This window comes from Monopterus albus, unplaced genomic scaffold (genome assembly GCF_001952655.1).
Source record: "Monopterus albus unplaced genomic scaffold, M_albus_1.0 scaffold397.1, whole genome shotgun sequence".
Classification (NCBI taxonomy): Eukaryota; Metazoa; Chordata; class Actinopteri; order Synbranchiformes; family Synbranchidae; genus Monopterus; species Monopterus albus.
This window is the reverse complement of record NW_018128277.1, coordinates 76,219-94,945: the sequence shown is the minus strand read 5'-3', so window position 1 is coordinate 94,945 and position 18,727 is coordinate 76,219. Positions and strand designations below refer to the sequence as shown.

Here is an 18,727-nt window from a genome sequence, read left to right as displayed (position 1 = left end):
CTCTTCAAAAAACAAAACAGTGCTTCATGCTGTTGGTTTTCACTGCCTGCAAGTGCCAGGTGGGCGGGGTTTGCTGTTATTGCAGCGCTACCTCACTGCCACAACTGTCTCTGGCTGTCCTGACCACATATGACGTAGTTTCAGAGATGGGGAAGAAGGGGCGAGGAGGAGCGGAGGGAGGAGAGGAGGGGATACCTCCTGGAATATTAATGGTTAAAAAATAAGAGACTATAAAGGAAGTGTCTCATATTAAACTGAGTGTTCAGGTGGAACAGGGTGTGGGGCCATTTGCTGTTTCTTTCAACAAACCACTGACATTTACATTGATTTATTTACTGTTTTGTTTCTGTAAGTTGTGCCTGGTTTACTCAGCTGTTGTCAACAAACGTGTTCAGGTGATCTCGTTGGTATTCATGTGTATTTTTGTTTATGCCTCCGGCCTGACTGTGACCAGACTGTACCTGAAACAGAACTGTCAATGCAGGTAAAGAGCACCACCTGGTGGCTGTGAGCAGTAAGAGCTCATCATTGCCATGGTCAGTATGGAAAGATTGCAGGCCTTGCACTGGGAGAATTCTCACTTACTGGTCTCATTCAAATAAACAAAATAGATGTAGATAAATGGACCAGTAGTGCCCGTCACATGTCATCGCACCGTAACACACTCTTTAGTGTGTACTCACATCTCCTCCACCATGTCTGCAGGACCCTGGACCTGTCCTACCACCGTCCCACCATAGGTGTTCTTCACCCAGCCGACCAGGCCGAGACGCAGACCCTCCCTCTCTGTGTACTGGAAGAAGGGCAGCAAGGAGTTAATGGTGTACATATCTGTACAATAAATATCAAAGAAGTCACTGAACTTGTACCACAAAGGACGCAGCCCCTCAAGCCGACCTGTTCTCGTCACAGCCCACTGTGAAAAACAAAGCTGTGGCCATGGCTGTTTATCTGTGCACTGTCACAAACTGACAGTAAAAACCTTGCTGCTACCAAAGCTAAAAAACAGGCTGCTGCCTGTTGTGATGTGATGAACGTGCAGCTCTTTATTTTGGTTTAGTCTTATCTGTCATCTAAAAACTATATAGGCTGCATCTACAAAGTGGTGTGTTGTTCTTGGTGCTGTTCTGAGTCCCAACAGTGAGAAAGCAGAACATCAGAATCACTTATTGTTGTCTGTCCCATAGCCAAACAAACCACAGGAGTGACACTGCACAGGTGGATGGCATGTCTGCAGACACAGGGTCGGGGCATGGGCAGCCCCAGGCTGTGGTGTAGTTTTAGGAAGTGATGGGAGCAAACAGTCGCAGAGAAACTCACCATCCGGAAACAAACTCCTGCCAAAAATTAAAAAGACAGAGACAGTGATTCAAAATGTGCACTGAGAAAACAACAGTGATTCAGTATAACAGGATGCTTATAAAACACATTTAGCCCTTTATTTCTACTCTATATGCTAAAAGTTCTAGTTTTCTTACTTCCACCAGCTGAAATAACAATGAATTCTTATGACTCCACCTTGAAGCTGCAGTAAGTGAGAGAGCAGTGAGTCTGCAGCTCCTTCCTAAATTAGGCAGCACAGATCATTTTACAGCCTCGATCACAGAGCGGAGCAGAAGGAGGAGGGGAGTCAAATATACAAACCCTGAACGTAACCAAAGATTTCAAAGTCCACCGACACCAGCTGGCTTCCTGCTGGTTCACCCCCAGACATCCTGAGAGAAAAAGCTAAACTGTTCCTTTAACAGAGCCAGAGACGGCGGCCTACGCTCTCTCTCCTTCGTTTCACCACTGGGCACCAACACGTCCTCCTCCAGATTTTTAAAGGAAAATCTCGCCAGCAGTTGGAGAGGAAGTCCACTCTCTGCTGATGGTCTCTGTAGTCCATTAGAACTACATTCATACATGTGTACTGATAAATATTAGTGTCCTTCCACTTAGCCAAGCCTACATGTACCAGCATGCATCACCAGTCTCCAGCTGACTCGGGCCCACTGTGGCCCAGTCTCAGCTGCATTCTGGTGCCAGACAACCAGAGATGAGCCCACATGTGGCTATCGCATCAGGCTGGGTGGGTTTTAAAGTAACTCCTGGTGGAAGCAGCTGAGCCAGGTCAAAGATGGCCACTACACTTCATTTGTTTTAAACGATGATGTTTGGTTCAGGCTCCTGTTGTGACCAGTATGTTGATGACGCTGCCTAATTTTATGAGAACTGCTGTTAACAATGTACAGTACATCTGGATGAGCTAGCAAAGAAACACTGGATCCAGGTAGAGCGGAAGGAAACGACTGTGGAGAGCAAGGTGGCAACAACTGGACCATTTAGAAGTAAAGATAAAATAATTAGAGCTGCAATGATTTGTCAGTCAACACAAGACTGATCTGTTTTGACAGTGAAATAGTTGCTCAATTCTGAGGATCTGATCCTATAGTAGCAATTTGTTCAGTTCAAAAATCAAACTTTTACCAAGCTTACGATCAAAAGACTACTGACACACCATCAGGATGAGAATGCACACAGGCAGAAGAAGTCCATAGTCCAGGAGCTGTTTCTTAAGCTTTATTCAGCCGGTGCGAGCAGGCAAACTGGAGAACAGAGGGAATCCTGCCTCAGGCTGCTGCTCTCACACTGCCGGCCTGGTGCCTGCCCACATATAAACCTAAGGTGCTCACTGTGCCACCAGTGCCACCGCACAGGCTGCTGCTCTCACACTGCCGGCCTGGTGCCTGCCCACATATAAACCTAAGGTGCTCACTGTGCCACCAGTGCCACCACACAGATGAACTAAACAACTAATAAAGAACAAAGAAATAACAAAAATACTAAACAAGTCTAATATGAATGAAACAAATAGATAAGTAATCAAATACTAATAATTATCAATAACAGTAATGATCAAACAAACAGCTGCTGTAGATCCGTTCTTTGCCGTGACTCATAGTAAAGTGAACATCTTTGGGTTTTACACTGGTCAGACAGGACACACGCCGGAAGGCATCACCTCGGACTGTGAGTAATTATAGTTACTGTCTGATATTTTATGGACAAATAATCAATTAATCATGAAAATGTTCTGCAGATAAACAGATCCAGAAAACAATCACTGATAAAACAATCACTGATTGCAAATGTAAAATAAATGATACTACGAATCACACAGGGTACAGTAAAGAAACAAAAGTGAAGATCAACCTACTGGTGAATTACCAAAGTCACTGGGATAGAGATGAACAGTGAAGACAGGGTGAAGACTACAAGCACCACATCACTGCTGTCGTACTCCTTCCTGTCCAGTCCAGCACTGCTGTCGTACTCCTTCCTGTCCAGTCCAGCACTGCTGACGGCTGAATGTATCTCTGGATTTCACAAAGGAGTATCAACATTTTTCTGAGCTAGTGGCCACTAAACCCCCTGGTTACACTGTGTAAATTCAAAAATACACAACACCCCACATTATAGTCCCACTAAGGATACACTATGTCCCTTAACCCATTGAAACAGATTAGTAGTGTACGGAACAAATCAAGAAAATGTTTGGGTTTTCATTTCAGCTATAATATCTGACAATTTTTTTGAATAAAGACGTGCTTTTGTGGAAGTAATGTTTTTAATTTCCATCTTCCATTTGCATGACGTGTTGGGTTATAAGTCTTTTAGTAGCATATAAGAGGATGGACAATCTCTTTTTGCACATAACTTATGCAAATCGTGTGACGTATAAGCCTGTTTCGAGTAAAATTCTCACAAACTGAAAATGTCCCACTGCTGCTAAGGCAGCTCCTGCAGGCCAGTTCCTTTAAATACCACCTGCTACTTTGCATTTTTGATTTTATTTTATACCTAAGCAAAGACAGATATTCCATTTATTTTAAGACCAGTGTGGTGTGTTTTCCTTTCCATTTTTGAGTTTTAAACCATTATGGGCTTTTAGATACATATATACATTTATGAAGTATATATAGTCAAATATAGTTCAAAGGTAGTTGTAGTTTCATTTGATGCTGCATTATAATCATTTCACTGGGTAATGTTTTTCCTTTTTACTATGACAGATTCACCAAACAGTTGTAATTACTGTTTGGTGAATCTCTGTGCCTGCAGTCCATGTGTCGAAGTGTCCTTGGGCAAGGCACTGAACCCCCCCGTTGCCCCCGATGGTTAGAGCCATCGGTTGAGGTGGCGCCACAAGGGAAACAAATTCCTTGTGTGTAACATACTTGGCCAATAAAGGTGATTATCCTTATCCTATATGTCATGGATCAGGGTCGGGGGTGACTGTGACGATGCCTCCTAGTTTTCAAACAGGAGTGTTCCAGGGCACAGGAAGAAGACTTCCCTTATTTTTGGGGGCCACCGTGTCCCCAGATCTTAGTGTGTAAGTCAGTCAATAAAATGCTTTGTTAACTGAATGATATAAACCAGCTAAGGACAATACCGGACCTGTCCACTAGATGTCAGTCAGAGCTCACTGAATCCAGCAGAGTCAAATCCAGTTGTTTAAACCGGTAAACAGCCCAATGTCACAAACCACAAATCAGCCTTAGGAGAACTTTACAGTCTGTACAGCAAACAACACCCTCTGTTGTTAGAGCCTCGACTGGGAAAAGCTCCAAAAACAAGGAACTGGGATTCACCCAGTGTAAAAGGGGAGAGGCAGCTTGGGGTGAAGGGGTGTGATGTCTGATGATGTGTTATCTCTGTGACTCACCACTGGGGGATATAGTCTTAAATCAAACATGAATCAGTGTAATAATCGTTAATATGCTGTACGAAATGCACAGCAACTGTGCTCGAATCAGAATCATGTCATAAATGTGCAAGACAAGCAAAAGCACGTTGACGCTCGCTTCACTTGCTGTTGGTTTGAAAGCACAGGTTGTACTTCTGACAGGCCTCGTGCGAGGCGTCATGTTAAACATCACGCCTCTTACTAACAGGATGCCAACAGCAGCCTGAAACAGAGGGGTGACATTGTGCTGCCTGGGGTTGGTTTAGTGTGAAAAGGCAAAGCTGTCATAACGGCAATATACTGGGAAAGAAGCCATGTTTAGGGCCAAGTCCAGATGTGTGAGACCATCTAGGAAAATGTTGAGTGATCAGACAATCACGTCCCTCTTTAAGCCCTTTAATACCACAGAACACACTGCAATCTCCACACACACACGCACACACACACACAGATTAGGCCAAACACAGACTTTAACACCTCCCGCCCACGACCTCACACACCATTTGCACCATGAGAAAACACAGTGTAAGTGTTCTAATCTATGTGAGTGTCAACACAAACACCAGGAGCTAAAGAGGCTGTAAATCCACCAAACTGCTCACATTTCTGTCTCAGCTCTGTCCCTGTGCATTCCCAACCCCACACTGCAAGGCTCGTCGCATGCATGTGCACCACCTGCAGACTTCTGCAGTTACATTACTGCGGCTGGTGACGGGACTCGGTGAAACACAGAGATCCACAGCAGTGCTGACTGTACCCGGCTAGTGCTGGCCACATGTGAACAACAAACAACTGTGTGTACTGTATGAACTACAGCCAGTACACTGAAGAATACTGACTGGGGGCTTTAGGGCTCATCGTATCCGTGCACGTACAAGAGTCACGCTAGACTTGGTGCCTGTTAGCCAGTTAGCTTATTAAGCTGTGGATACCACTCCTGATTCCAGCTGCCTGCAGACTCTGGAGAGACTCGCTGCTGCACTTTGGATCTGAAAAATAACCCACGCATTTTGTAAAACAGAGATGGAGATATTCTGATTTAAATGTCCTTCTTACAAATGTACAGATGAAGCAGAGACATGCAGAGGAACAGCAGCTGAAATGTGGCTGATGAACTGAGCTGAGTCATGGTTTGTTCCTGCTCCGTCCTGACAGCTTTAACCTTGACTCCTGCACAGCCCGTCTGTGCGACTCGTCTTCAGGCCAAACTCAAAAAGCTCTGGTTTAGCCCAGAGAGCCAGTGTGTGGGACTGGTCGCCCCCTCAAGACCCAAAGCACACACACACACGGCCCGACATTGTGTGTGTGTGTGTGTGTCCACCACTTCGACACTCTGCAAACTTCACAAATCTCTCAGCTGCTTTTCTAGCCTTTCCCCCCACATCCAATCTGATTAATACACACTCTTAGAAACATACGTGTGTAATCTTCCACTCAAGTGTGTTAATGTGTGTTTATATGTTTGCATCTGCTGCCTGTTTGTGTGTTCAAGTGAGTGTGTGTCCACGTGCCTTGTCCGACATTTCACACTTGTCCCTGTGTGCTTCTGTGTGTGTTTACACTTGGATGAGCCTTCTGTTTGGCGCGCAGTCGCTCTCAGTGAGCTGGGTTTTTAGGTCGCAGTGTTCTTTCTGCTGCAGCCACACACACACACACACACACACACACACACCAGGGGAAGACTCTGGGTGCTATTAGGCGCTGGGCTGCCGAGTTTGTAGAAGGTGGGGGTGGTGTGTGTGTGTGTTTAGGGGGTCCCAGAGGTCTTGTCATGCATACGGGCACAGAGCCGAGCTGAGAGGTTGTGAGCCTTCACTGCTGTGTAACATGTCGACTCTTTTTAGTAATGTCATCCAACACACACACACGTAACAGAGACAACAGAAACACACACACACACACTCGGTAAGTGCAACGAAGAGCAGTGACGATTCCCTGATTGGATGTGACTCGACAGCCGCAGCCGCAGACGAGCTGGGGACGTACATTACGTACATCACTCTCCCCAACTTTGTATTGGCCACTGTCACGTACTTTACCCTTCAGTCACATGGGTCTTTATCACAAATGTTACAGCCCAAACATTTAGTGATGTCACCTGCTCTGTGGCGGCCATGTTGGATGGCTGGGAGTAGCAGATTGTGTTTCCGCTCAGGAACAGGCTGGGCTGCGGAGGCAAACAAATCAGAGAAACGTTTCGACTCCGTCGTGTCTTCATCAGAGTCAAACCACGACAGCAGCACAGAAACCTTAGTCTAATTTGTTTGCACCCTTATAATCAACAAATGGATCAGCATGCTCCGTTTGTTTGTCCTTGATCTGAGCAGCACCAGAAAAAGACACATGCTTATATGTCTGCATAAAAACTGACCCCTGATCCTTCTGACCCACTGGATGACATTATACAGCATATAATGTGTCACAGAGGTAAACTGGGAGTAATGCTGGTGGGTGTGTTATGGATGCTTTAGCTGCTGCCCTGTATTTTCTATTTAGGTAACAGAGGAGAAACCAAAGGAGAGGGTAAGCATGCTAACTCCTACACTGTGGGAACCTGCTGAGGAACTCAGCTACCCTGCATGTGTCCCCATCAGTAGGACCACAGTCTGTTCGAGGTACTACTGCAGCGCTGTTGCACACCCAAGAACAGAGATTTTACACCCAAAGGACCCTGAAGGCTTTTAAGTCCACTGTTCCAGACAAAGGTATTCAGAAGGAATTTGATGCATTGTCACATGAAAAAAATGGTGTAGAAGACGATCATCAGGCTTTTGAGATGTTAGCAGACTAAGCTGCTTAATCAGCTCGAGGATTGGCCCTGCTGGGGAAACTTTAACCCCTGGGTAAGTTCTTGGGAACTACTATTTATACGCTCAGGTGTCAGTTTATTAGGCACACCTAGCTAAAGCCAAGCCCAAGACAAACCAAAGGCCGTAGCTTAGGACAGGTGAAGGAGGCGGCCTGCAGTAGAAGAGCTGATCGGGCTCAGTAGAAATGTTCTGTTTATATGTTAGTGTGTCCCTGTGTGTGTGAGTCAGGATGCGTTGCCAACCCTAGTTACCAAATTGACCTTAATCAGAGGACACGGGAGCAGTGGGCCAGTATAATACACAAACCTGGAGGGTGCGAGGGAGCTGACGCACACAGCAGACACACAAAGCAGAGCATTAGGCAGCAGCAGCGTTTAAGAGAAAAGCAAGAGATCGTTTGTGCGGTCAGTCGGTGTCTGAGTCCTAACGAGACACAGGGTGACGGTGTGTGTAAACTGGGATGAAAGACACTTTTACTTTTAAAACAAACACACACTTAGTCAAGTCAAATCCAGTTTATTTGTTGTAGCTCCACATCACACACAAATGTAGAAATGGCTGTGTGCCAGGCAGAATCCGAACGGTTCAAGAAGAAACTAAAGCTGAAAACTGTTGTTGATGGCACCGTATGCTGTGACAGATGTAAACCAAGCATAATGTTGTCAGTACCGCTGCTGTGGCTTCAATCTCAGCTGAAGAAACCCTAGACACCTAATAACGCTCAGGAAAGGTCTTCTTTTCTATGTGACACAAATTTCAGCAGTGGGGCATTTAGGGTTTTAAAGCACCTCGACTGCCTTTCGCTTCAACACTAGCTAAGGTCTCGCATCCTTCCGTCTCTGCTGCCTTCAGCTGCTCCTCACATGTTGAAACATCTACAGATGCAATGATCTTCATGATAAAGGCCACATAAGTTTGTGAACCAGCGAAGGTCTGTCAAGCAATTCACCGACAGTCTGTGGACAACTCTGATGAGCTATGACAGTCAGTCTGTCAGTGTTAAAGGATAACCAACACTGTTTTTCAAGCATGAGCTGCATCTCCTGCTGCACCGCCATGACTTTGACCTCCATGCCGGGTCTTTAGTTGACCTCTGTCATCGCTGTTCTGAAGGCCATGCGGTTGTAGCCTTCGCTTTCATCACCAACTGGACTTCCAGGATCACAGACACTCTCGCTGGATGTTTGACAAAGACCTCTCAACCTGATTTTTTTTCCTTTTTGTGTACCTCCACTGGTCTGTCATCTGCCCGTGTTCAAACTAATTGTGACAGATATGACAGCATCATCAGCAAACGATATCATATTTGTTTATCGGTCAAGCTCAGAATGGGTTAAAGTTTAAACCAAACTGTTTTAGGATGAGGAGGAGGAGGAGGGAGTCTCAGCAGAGAAATGAGGACAGTGGACAGGAACTTACTTCCTGTCAGAGCAGGTTAAGAGTGAGATGGCCGTACAGTACCCCGGTGACTCCCTCTGGGGAGAATAGAGCAGGGAGGAGCTGAGTCCATGTTGGCGGTATTATTACAGCTGAGCTGTTGCACTGAGAGAAGCTAAACCAAATCAGGCTGACTGCGCTCGCAGCCTCGGGGTCACCGGCAGTTTACGGCTATTAATAGCACCGAGATTCAGCGTAGAACACACACACACACACACACACACTCAAGTTGCTCCTCCCATACAGCAACACACATTTACAAGTGCATTCATGCATGCAACCCGCACAAGGTGTTTCTCACACACACACACACACTTCAGTGCACACACGCTGTGTTTTCATTCCCTGTGGGGACTTTACATTGACTTACATTTATTTCCTGTAGACTTATCCTAACCTTAACCTCTTCCCCTGACCTTAAACTATGTCACCACCCCAAAATTTGGTGATGGCTGAGTCCCCACAAAGGCATGGAAACTTACACACTCATCATAGAGAGGAAGAGGAGGAGGAGGAGGAGGCAGGCCTGGTTGGCACAGCGACAGAGCTCCCATGTTGCCACGAGGCAGAGACCCAACGGAGCGTCCGTTACAAATCAAAACATTTGGTTGATTCATTCTGGGATGTTTTTCTTTCCTCCTCCTCCTCCTCCTCTTCCTCCCTCCATTTCATTTGGGATTCTCACACACTGACCTACATTGGCAAAACAGCTTGAGAGATTGTTTGTGTGTGGCTGATGGTACCAGGCTGGTGAGTGTGTGTGAGGGTTTGTTTATTTCTCTGCAGCCATGCAATGAGCGTGGCACCGTGTGGCTGCTGTTGTATGTTCAGTGTACATCTAACCAGGGGCGTGTTTGTTGCTGACGACACACAACAGGGGACCTGGGGTGAATTAAAGGAATAGTGCAACATTTTTGGAGATGCGTTTATTTGCTTTGCTTTTGAGAGTGTGATGATCAGACAGATAATCTCATGTCTGGAGTCAGGATGTGGCTAGCCTAGCTTAGCATAAAGACCAGAAGCCGGAGGAAACAGCTACTGGATGAGCCTAGCTCTGTGTAGAGCTCAAAAACACATCTAAAAGTCACTAAACATTGGGTACCTTATTTATAAAAATGGCCATTTGTCTTTTGGGTGAGTTGCATTTTCAGCTGAATCTATTTCTTGTTGAACTACAGTCAGTGTGGTGACTTTCTGCAGCTTCTTGTCATCTAACTGGGGTTAGAAGTAAAAACTCTTATTCTAATCATTTAATAACTACAGGTCCCAACCAAGACACAAAGGAAGAGACTGATGAGACAGGGATGGTTTTCCCTGACTTCTATGCTTTGCACGGTGCACAAATAAAAGTGAAACAAATGACGGATGTTTTGTATAGAGGCTTCGCATACAGAACTCAGGTGTCTCACCCTTAAACCCTTTCTCTGGGCTGGCAGCCATGTTGCTGCAACACAACACAAAATAAAACAAGACATTCTCCTACTTCCTAAAGCAGCAACACAAGTCCACGTGCGTGAGCCTCAAAGGGCACTGCTGTATGCTAAGCCTTGAGTTTATGGTTATTTCTGACGCTGACAGTTGAGACTGAAGTGTCGTTTCAGTTGCTAGTGCGTGCGCTGAAGGGCTGGAGTCTGTCTTGACTGACCCATTTGCAAAAACGTGATTTTGCTCTGACAGACAACTAAAAATGCTGCAGACAGCTCTTTTGGTGCACAACAGCAACACAGTGTTTACCAAACTCTGCACAATCTCATTTCAGATCAACTGTTTTATTGTCATTTGGTACAAAAACTAACTGTCACGTTTTGTCACTGGTTTCAGTTGGAGTGCAAATGAAATACACGATTTGTCAGATTTGAAATGAACTCTCGTGTTAATCAGGTGACTGTTGCTCTCCATCTCTCCTCCCTTTCCTCCTCTTCTTTTTCTGCAGTTGCCTAATCTGCATGTGGTCTGTGGTTCACAGGGTTCTTCTTCTGCTGACGCTGAACACAAAATGTCGCTCACGGGCCACCGTGGAGCCCCGTTTACACCCAAAACAGATTAATGGGTCAGAGAAGTTCATTCAGGGTTCAAATGAAGGTTCAGATAAAGTTCAGCCGAGCGGGGGGGAGGGCTGGAGCCACGCTGCTGGAAACCACCACAGATAGAACACAGCAAACACAGAACCATGGAAACTTACCACAGTAAAATAACAACACTGCAGGAACTCGCACAAGACTGGTTTTGATCACTTTTGTTTTACCTGTACCTCGACAGTGCGACTCTGGCAGCTGTAGGGTTGTTACAAAGACGTCTCTGCACACCAACGGGGCCTTGATCGGCCTTTACTGAAGCTATACACTGTGATGTTTGGTGAAGTCGTACGCTGCCTAATTCTCTTCAGCCTCGATGGTCAAGAGAAACTCAAAACAAACTGACACCACAAACTGCTCTTTGCCTCTTCCTCTATAATCACAACCATAATAACAGTAAAGCTGTTTTTATTATTTTTTGTAGTGACTCACCAAAAACGGACAATTGCTTTAAACTCAAGTTAAATGTTTGTGTTAAACAGCAGTGCCTCCTCTGAAATATAGATTGTGTTAGCGGTAAATTATGCATCACAGCGTGAATGTTTGCGTCACCACTGCTGGGACCTGTGATCTGCATGAGGCGGCTACAGTATTTGACTTATTCATGAAGGTAAAGCACAAACTCGGCTACAAACGGCTGAGCTCTAGAGACGCTGCAGTTCAGCGCTGCTCTGTCTTCATGACCTCTGAACTCCAGTTTAGCCACAGGGTTTACCGGAGGTTATGAGCTCTGTGAGGTCACGGAGGGGAGACGATGACGTAATGTACCAGATTGGTGGATTTCTGAAGCTAGTACACCCAAGATTTTAACAGCTCAACCACTTTTTTGTACTTTTATTCATCATTAACTAATAAGACTTTTGTTTCCATCTTGTCCCATTAGAGCTGCAAAGTCACTGCCTCCGTGGCCTCCATGAACATTGTACATGCACACTGGGAGCCGCCGTACCGGAGTCAAGTCCCTCGTGTGTTCACTACACCAAAACAGCTGATTCTGATTCTGACGTCATAATCCTTCTTCTGTCTGAATATAAAGGTTTACGTAAAGAACTCTGTTCACCTGTGTCCTGTGGTGTGTTTGGTTCAGAGACATAAACACAAGTCAGCTGCTGAAGTGATGGTTCAAATAAAGTAACGGTATCAGAGGGGGGTGGGGGTGGGGGGCAGCTTTTGTTGGCGATTCAGATCCAGTCAAACAGAAACACCATCTGGCACTAAAACACAGCAGAGATTTAACACGGCACAATGGAGGAGGAAGACCTGTGTGTGTGTGTGTGTGTGTGTGTGTAATCTGGATTTGAGTTCTGTTGTCATACACAATCTGCAGTGAGTGTAAACAAACAGTAATCACCGAGCTCACGCTGTTTCTCTGAATGTGGCTTGGAGAATCTGTTCTCTTACAAATAACATTTACAGTAAAATAAAATTAAAGTGATGTTAAAAAAAAAACAACAATAATTAACCCTGACAGGATTTTAACCATTTTGAACTGATGTGAAACAGAAAAATGACCACAGTGACGAGGCTGGCACTAAAAAAAACTTTTAAAATATATTCATTTATTGTCAGAATGATAATCAACCAATTTTCCATCAATTACCTAAAGAATTACAATTTAACTGGGTGAGAGTAGAGGATGCCGAGGATAGAGTTAGATGGAAACAGATGATTCGCTGTGGTGACCCTTAACGGGAACAGCCGAAAGAAGAAGAAGAAGACCTAAAGAACTACAGTTATACTATAAGGCCTCCCACTGTGGCCTGTCCAAGCTCTGCAGGTCCTTTTCAACATTATGTTCATTAGTTTAATGGTTTGGTTTCTGTAAACTACATCCTCCTACATGTTTCAGAGGACTCCCCACACAACCACAAACTGGGGAACAATAACTGACTCCCCTGAATTGACTTTAATTACTTTGCATTAAACCATAGCTCATAACCCACTGTGTGCCACATGAACGCGTCCAGGGATCATTAAAATCACCAAATCAACAGACACAACACGGAGACACCTCCTCATCCTCAACGGCAGCTAAAGCCATAAAAATCAGGAGTTTGACTCTGACTCAGTCTGAACATGGTTAAGCTTCAATGCAGAGCTGGAACAGGCTGATACAGGATGTGATGTGTGGCACTGATGGTCACTCTGCATGTCTGTTATCATCATTATTATTATTATGTTTACTCACAACAGGCAGTTGGTTGTGACCAATACTCACTGCTACCGACAGGAGGCGCGCTGGTGACCGCGTCAGACCTGCCGTCTGTGTGTGTGCGTGTGTCCTACTCAATGATTTTTATTAACCGACAACAGCGGCGCGCTCAGTGGTCCGCCCACATGAACGCACACCCAGTGTGCATGCGCTTTGTTTGCCGGCATGAATTCAAACTATTACAGTCCATAAGAAAACAAAGCCGTGCGCCTTTACGCACATACACAGGCTCACGCATACTCAAACAGACACGCGCTTTTACGCATAAGCTCAGAGTAGGATTTTACGCACACATGCACAAAGAAGAGCGTGCATGACGCACCACACAAATACATGAGCGAAGTTAGGGGGAAGCGCACGCGCATGAATAAAGATGGATGAAAGAGAGCAGATAAGAATGAAACAAGGTTGTGTTGTTAGAACATTAAAGGTCTCCAGAGTCTCCGGGAGGAGACGGGAGGACCGAGAGGACCGAGAGGGAGAAGCAGAAAACAGGCTGTGTTGACAAAACCACCAAGTTGGAGAAGCTCCTCCTCCTCGTGATGTAGCTGGAAGTCGGAACCTCCTTAATTACTCATTTCTTCCCATCAAAGCCACCGTCTCTCTCTCTCTCCCTCCCTGTCTGCCGCTTTTTCTCTCTCTCCTCTCCTCCATCCATGTATCTCTCATCCTGACCCTCCTTCTCTCTCCTCTCTGTCACGCTTTCGTTTCCAGTCTGGATAACGGAGGCGGACGAGCTTGGAGTTGTTATTAGTTTGCATTATTATTCATTCCTCGTGTTTGGGAGACCCGCCACCGGGCATGGAGGACGTAAAAGACCCGCCGACCGTCCACCGGTCCTCCTCCTTCAGCATCAAGAGCCTCCTGCTGCCAACCAAGTGCGACAGAGCGGACTCCGTTGCTGTTGCTGCCGCCGCCGCGGTCACCGGAATCCCCGGGACCCTCCCTCTCTCTCCGGGCTCCGACTCTGAAAAGTCGCTGGAACCACCGGAGGTGGACTCCACGGCCGCGGCTCTGGACCTGGAGAAACCGGGGAAGGAGGAACGGGGGGAGGAGGAGAACGAGGACGTGGGGGGAGACGGAGGACAGGTCGGAGCCAAGGCAACACCGGGGCAAAATACTGACGGGAAAAACGGAAAACATGACAAGCCTCCGTTCAGCTACAACGCCCTGATCATGATGGCCATCCGGCAGAGCCCCGAGAAGAGGCTCACGCTGAACGGCATCTATGAGTTCATCATGAAGAACTTCCCGTATTACCGGGAGCACAAACAGGGCTGGCAGAACTCCATCCGGCACAACCTGAGCCTCAATAAGTGCTTCGTTAAGGTGCCCAGGCACTACGACGACCCGGGGAAGGGCAACTACTGGATGCTAGACCCGAGCAGCGATGACGTCTTCATCGGAGGGACTACCGGGAAGCTCCGCAGGCGCTCGGCCACCTCCCGGGGAAAACTGGCGATGAAGCGCGGGCTGCGCTTCGCACCGCTCGGCTTGGGGATTAACGAGCGGGCGAACAACCCGCTCTACTGGCAGATTTCTCCGTTTCTCTCCCTGCACCATCACCACCACCATCACCCACACTACAACGGATCCTCACCCGGGTTTCTGAACCAGGCGGCCAGCTACGGGTCGCTGCTGCCCGCCGTGGAGCAGCTCAGCAACGGGGACCTTGGGCGCACCATTCTCGGCGGGTCGGCCGCCGGGACGCTGGGCTTGACGAACGGTTACGGGATGAGCACATCGCCGGTCGGACTGCTGTCCTGGGTATTTTGTGTCAGGGAACCAACACGCTGCTGCCGCGGCACCGGGAGGGCGGCCCCCTCCTCCAACGCCTCCACATCTCCAGCAGAACGCACAGGGGTTCGGCGGCCTGGCGACCAGCAGCTCCGCGCAGGCCCTGCTCTCAGACTCCCTCAGAAACAGCTCCCTACCCGCCTTCTCCCCTGGCGTGTCTGCGGGGTTTCCTGGGATGCTGTCCCATCAAAAGAGGGTAACCCCAAATGCTTTCCTAAACTGACCCCCCCCCTCCCCCGTCACCTATCCGTGGATGGCACCGGGGCGAGGACGCACAAAAGATGGCGTGCTAAGGGCAAACAATAGACGGCAACTATAAAACACTGATTACAAAAATGGATATGAAGTGAAACCTTCTGGCCACGTTCCGCCCCGAAGTGCAGCGGGTTGGTTTCGGTTCTTTTTAGGCATTTTATTGAAAAGGGACAAACTTGTTACCGCGGGTTGTACAGCTGTAGACTTGCCAAAGGTAACGCGCTAAGTATATTTCAAGCTATTTATATCGTGTACAAAGATTTTCAGTACTTCATTGAGTCTTTTATTTATGTTTTGTATTTATTGTATAATGTATTTAAATTCTATTTGCCAGTGTACATTCGTTCAGTGTCGAGGGGATGAAGTGAGACCTACAGGGTAAATCATTATTTATGCATTTTGAGACAATCAATCTCTTTCGGGAGGAAAAACCTTTGGATAAATACTTAACGAATAAATAAAGCCTTAAAATCAGCAGAAACAATCAGGGTTTTGAGAGGAAAGGCCTAAAAGTCATATCTGTACTCAGGTTGGACCCAGGACAGGCCCGATGTTAATATGAACAACTGTTCTCTGAACAAACAAGTAAATAAACCGATGTTATTGTTTTGGCAGAACGACTCTTCATACTAAATTATGCAAAAACGGCGCAGCTGTAACAGGTTTTCTGTTCCTCATCAGAGCCCAGACTGTCACTGTGTGCGTGTGTGTAGGCCTCAATGAGCGGAAACCTCCTGCGCATGCGCGCTAAGGGCCACGTACAAACATCCTAATGTTAAAAATAACATATCTTTTGCCGCCTCCACCTCGTCTACCCGGAAACCTGCTCCGGGTTTAAAGTGTCCGGAGGAGGCTGAGAGCAGGAGGCCTCTGCATCATCTACTCTGAGCGCGCACACGCACTATATGCAGATCCCAGTTTTGCTTTGCCAAAAAAACAAAAACAGGCTGTTGAAGCCTGAAGCTTCAGTCTTGACCATACAAACGTAGTTTTATAAAGTGAACTTTGCCAGAGCTTTCAGCCGCATGTCACGGTCTTCCTCCACAGATGGCAACGCTGAGACTTTTAGTTTTTAATGGTCAGTGGGGCTTTTTCAGCCAAATGATCCAAATGAAAGCGTTTAATCCTTCAGTTTGCACTAAAATCATGACAATCGGAGATACGAGGCCTTCAGCCAACTGCAGGGACAAATGTGGAACAAATGTTTTCATTTAGATTTTTGGTGAGGGGAGTAAAACCTGTGCAGAATCATGTGACCTCAACAGGAGGCGGCCATTTACAGCGTGACACCGAGGTTTTAGTAAAATGACAAAATGTTCCAAACATATTTTAGTTTAATGACATTTCTTTAATTAGAAATGGTCACATTTGGACTGTATTTCAACACGTGGCAGGTTCCATTAGTCGCAGCCTTTTACAGCATTAAGGCCAAATATTTCGGTTGTTTTTAACGTGCGTGGCTGAACGCACTGACTTTACACTGAGTTTAAGTTGGAAGCTGCTTATATCAATCAGATTTTTCTCAGATTCTAAAAACTATGCCTCAGTCAATAATTCCCTTGAAATGTGTGTTTGCTAAAATGCACCAGTTTAATTCCATAAATCATATGAAACAAACCAGCAGTTTGTTTTATTCACATCTCTGGTTTAGTGCTAAATAAAAAAACAACTATTGGAAGAAGAAACCTTTCTGTGCACGTACAACGTTTTAATCTACATTATAACGTCATGAAAAGCAGATCTACGTGCACTGACCTCAGCAAAGCACCAAGGGACCCTCACATCAGCAGGAGCCTCGAGGCCGCAGCAGAAAAACAGGAAACGTGTGATTCTTTGTTTCTGAAGAAGCATTTGACAATCAAAGTATCGATCGCTGTGCTATCGATCGGCCGTCCTCAGATCAGCTGTCTGAGCAACACGATGCAAAAACCAAGCAAACACAAACTGCAGTGGAAACATGAGGCAGATGATAGTTCACAAAAGCCCATTTAGCCAGAGTTCAAGCAGCAAAACGGCATCAACTGATCCGATTTCAGAAACGGAAGGAGGTGAAATTATTACTGTTCAAAGGACAGAAATAAATTCAGGGCTAACGTCTGAAAATAAAATCCTCATCTGGTCTTGGATTTTCATTGCAAAACAAACATGAGCCTGTAAACGAGCTGCATTTTACGGTTTGACTTCAAAAAATGAACCTGTTGTGTATTTAAATCCATATTTGAAAAAGCAAAGTGGAAACTTTAAGAAGACTAGAATGAGACAGGACATGTTATAAAACCTCTGATCAAATAAATTCAATTAAAATCCAATTTAATTTAATTAAAGCCCCTGAAGCTCAGAAAGAGGCGTGCACACACACACACACACACACACACACACACACACACGTGTAAATAAATAGATCAATAAGATTTTTGTCAATTTTTCCACTTTGATTTTGTAAAAATTGTTTTGGAGCTTTTTGTTTTTATCTTTTGCACTTTGTCCTTAGTGTGTCTGTACTGTTTGTTTGTTTGTTTGTTTGTTTTTCAGAGAAACTAAAACTGATTAAAATGCTGAACTAACCTGAAGCAGCAAAAACTTTACACCTGGGTTTTGTTTGTGTGTTGTGTTTATTTATTTGTGTCTCATTTTAACCCTATAAAACCATTTGTATCATATTTGATACGTGAGGTTTCTAAAAAATGAAAATAAATAAATAAAGCACCAAAATGCTCCATAAATCAAATGTGATACAAAAGAAATAGAAATAATCTAAATAATATGGCACCTCTACTCCTATATGTCTGGACTGTCTGTCTATGCATATATGGCAAATACAATTCATGAATCTTGAATTTGGAATCATGAATTATATTTTGGATTTTGTTAAAAGGTTTAATAAACGTCTCAGTTCCAAAAAATTAGAATGTTCTGGCTATTTTTGGATGTGTTGGGCTTTACAGGGTTAAGAATCTTGTAAATGAATTTGTTTTTCATTGACGTTTACAAAATGACAGAAGTGACTGTTTTTAGTTGTTTATTTAGATGTTTTCATTTTCTTTGCCCAAAGCCTCATTTTTGTGACATTTAAGAGTAAATTAAAATCCACGTATTCTAATGTCTTCAGTGTTTAAACGTACTGTGGCACTTGCACAGGATTTTATTCATTTGTTTATTTCCCATCAGCGTCATTAGCTGCAAAACAACAACAACAAAAGTAAAAAAATTTTTTTGGTGTGATTTATAAATATCTTTATCAGTTTTTAACCAGAACCAGAATCGTCCTCATTTGTCCAGGACGTTGGACACAGTGGCTTCTCCAAGTCAACTGTTAACAAACTGAGGGAGCGTTTAGTTTTTATCAAACTAATTTAAGGATCATTTTCCCTCCTCACTATTTAAAAGTGCTTTATGGATTTAGCTGCAC

The 18,727-nt window shown here is 45.3% G+C and overlaps 2 protein-coding genes across 3 annotated transcripts in view; one reads left to right on the top strand and one right to left on the bottom strand.

Annotated features, from left to right (window-relative positions):
* The window catches only part of LOC109951603 (acylphosphatase-2-like), a 19,876-nt gene extending 2,280 nt beyond the window's left edge, over positions 1-17,596 (bottom strand). The window contains exons 1-3 of one of the 2 annotated variants that reach the window (XM_020586207.1): positions 1,645-2,357; positions 1,321-1,337; positions 684-793 (exon numbers count right to left, since the gene is read on the bottom strand). In XM_020586207.1, coding sequence (XP_020441863.1) covers positions 684-793; positions 1,321-1,337; positions 1,645-1,714 — 197 coding nt within the window. In that variant the 5' untranslated portion in view covers positions 1,715-2,357. Of the gene's footprint in view, positions 1-683; positions 794-1,320; positions 1,338-1,644; positions 2,358-17,073 lie in introns of those variants that run through there. The other variant, XM_020586206.1, reaches the window with a different exon arrangement.
* LOC109951602 (forkhead box protein G1-like) lies at positions 13,953-17,147 on the top strand. Its single transcript, XM_020586205.1, is given in 2 exon segments — positions 13,953-15,029; positions 15,031-17,147. Coding segments are annotated over 2 exon segments (1,218 nt in total). The 5' UTR covers positions 13,953-14,067; the 3' UTR covers positions 15,287-17,147.
* Positions 17,597-18,727: the final 1,131 nt, after the last annotated feature.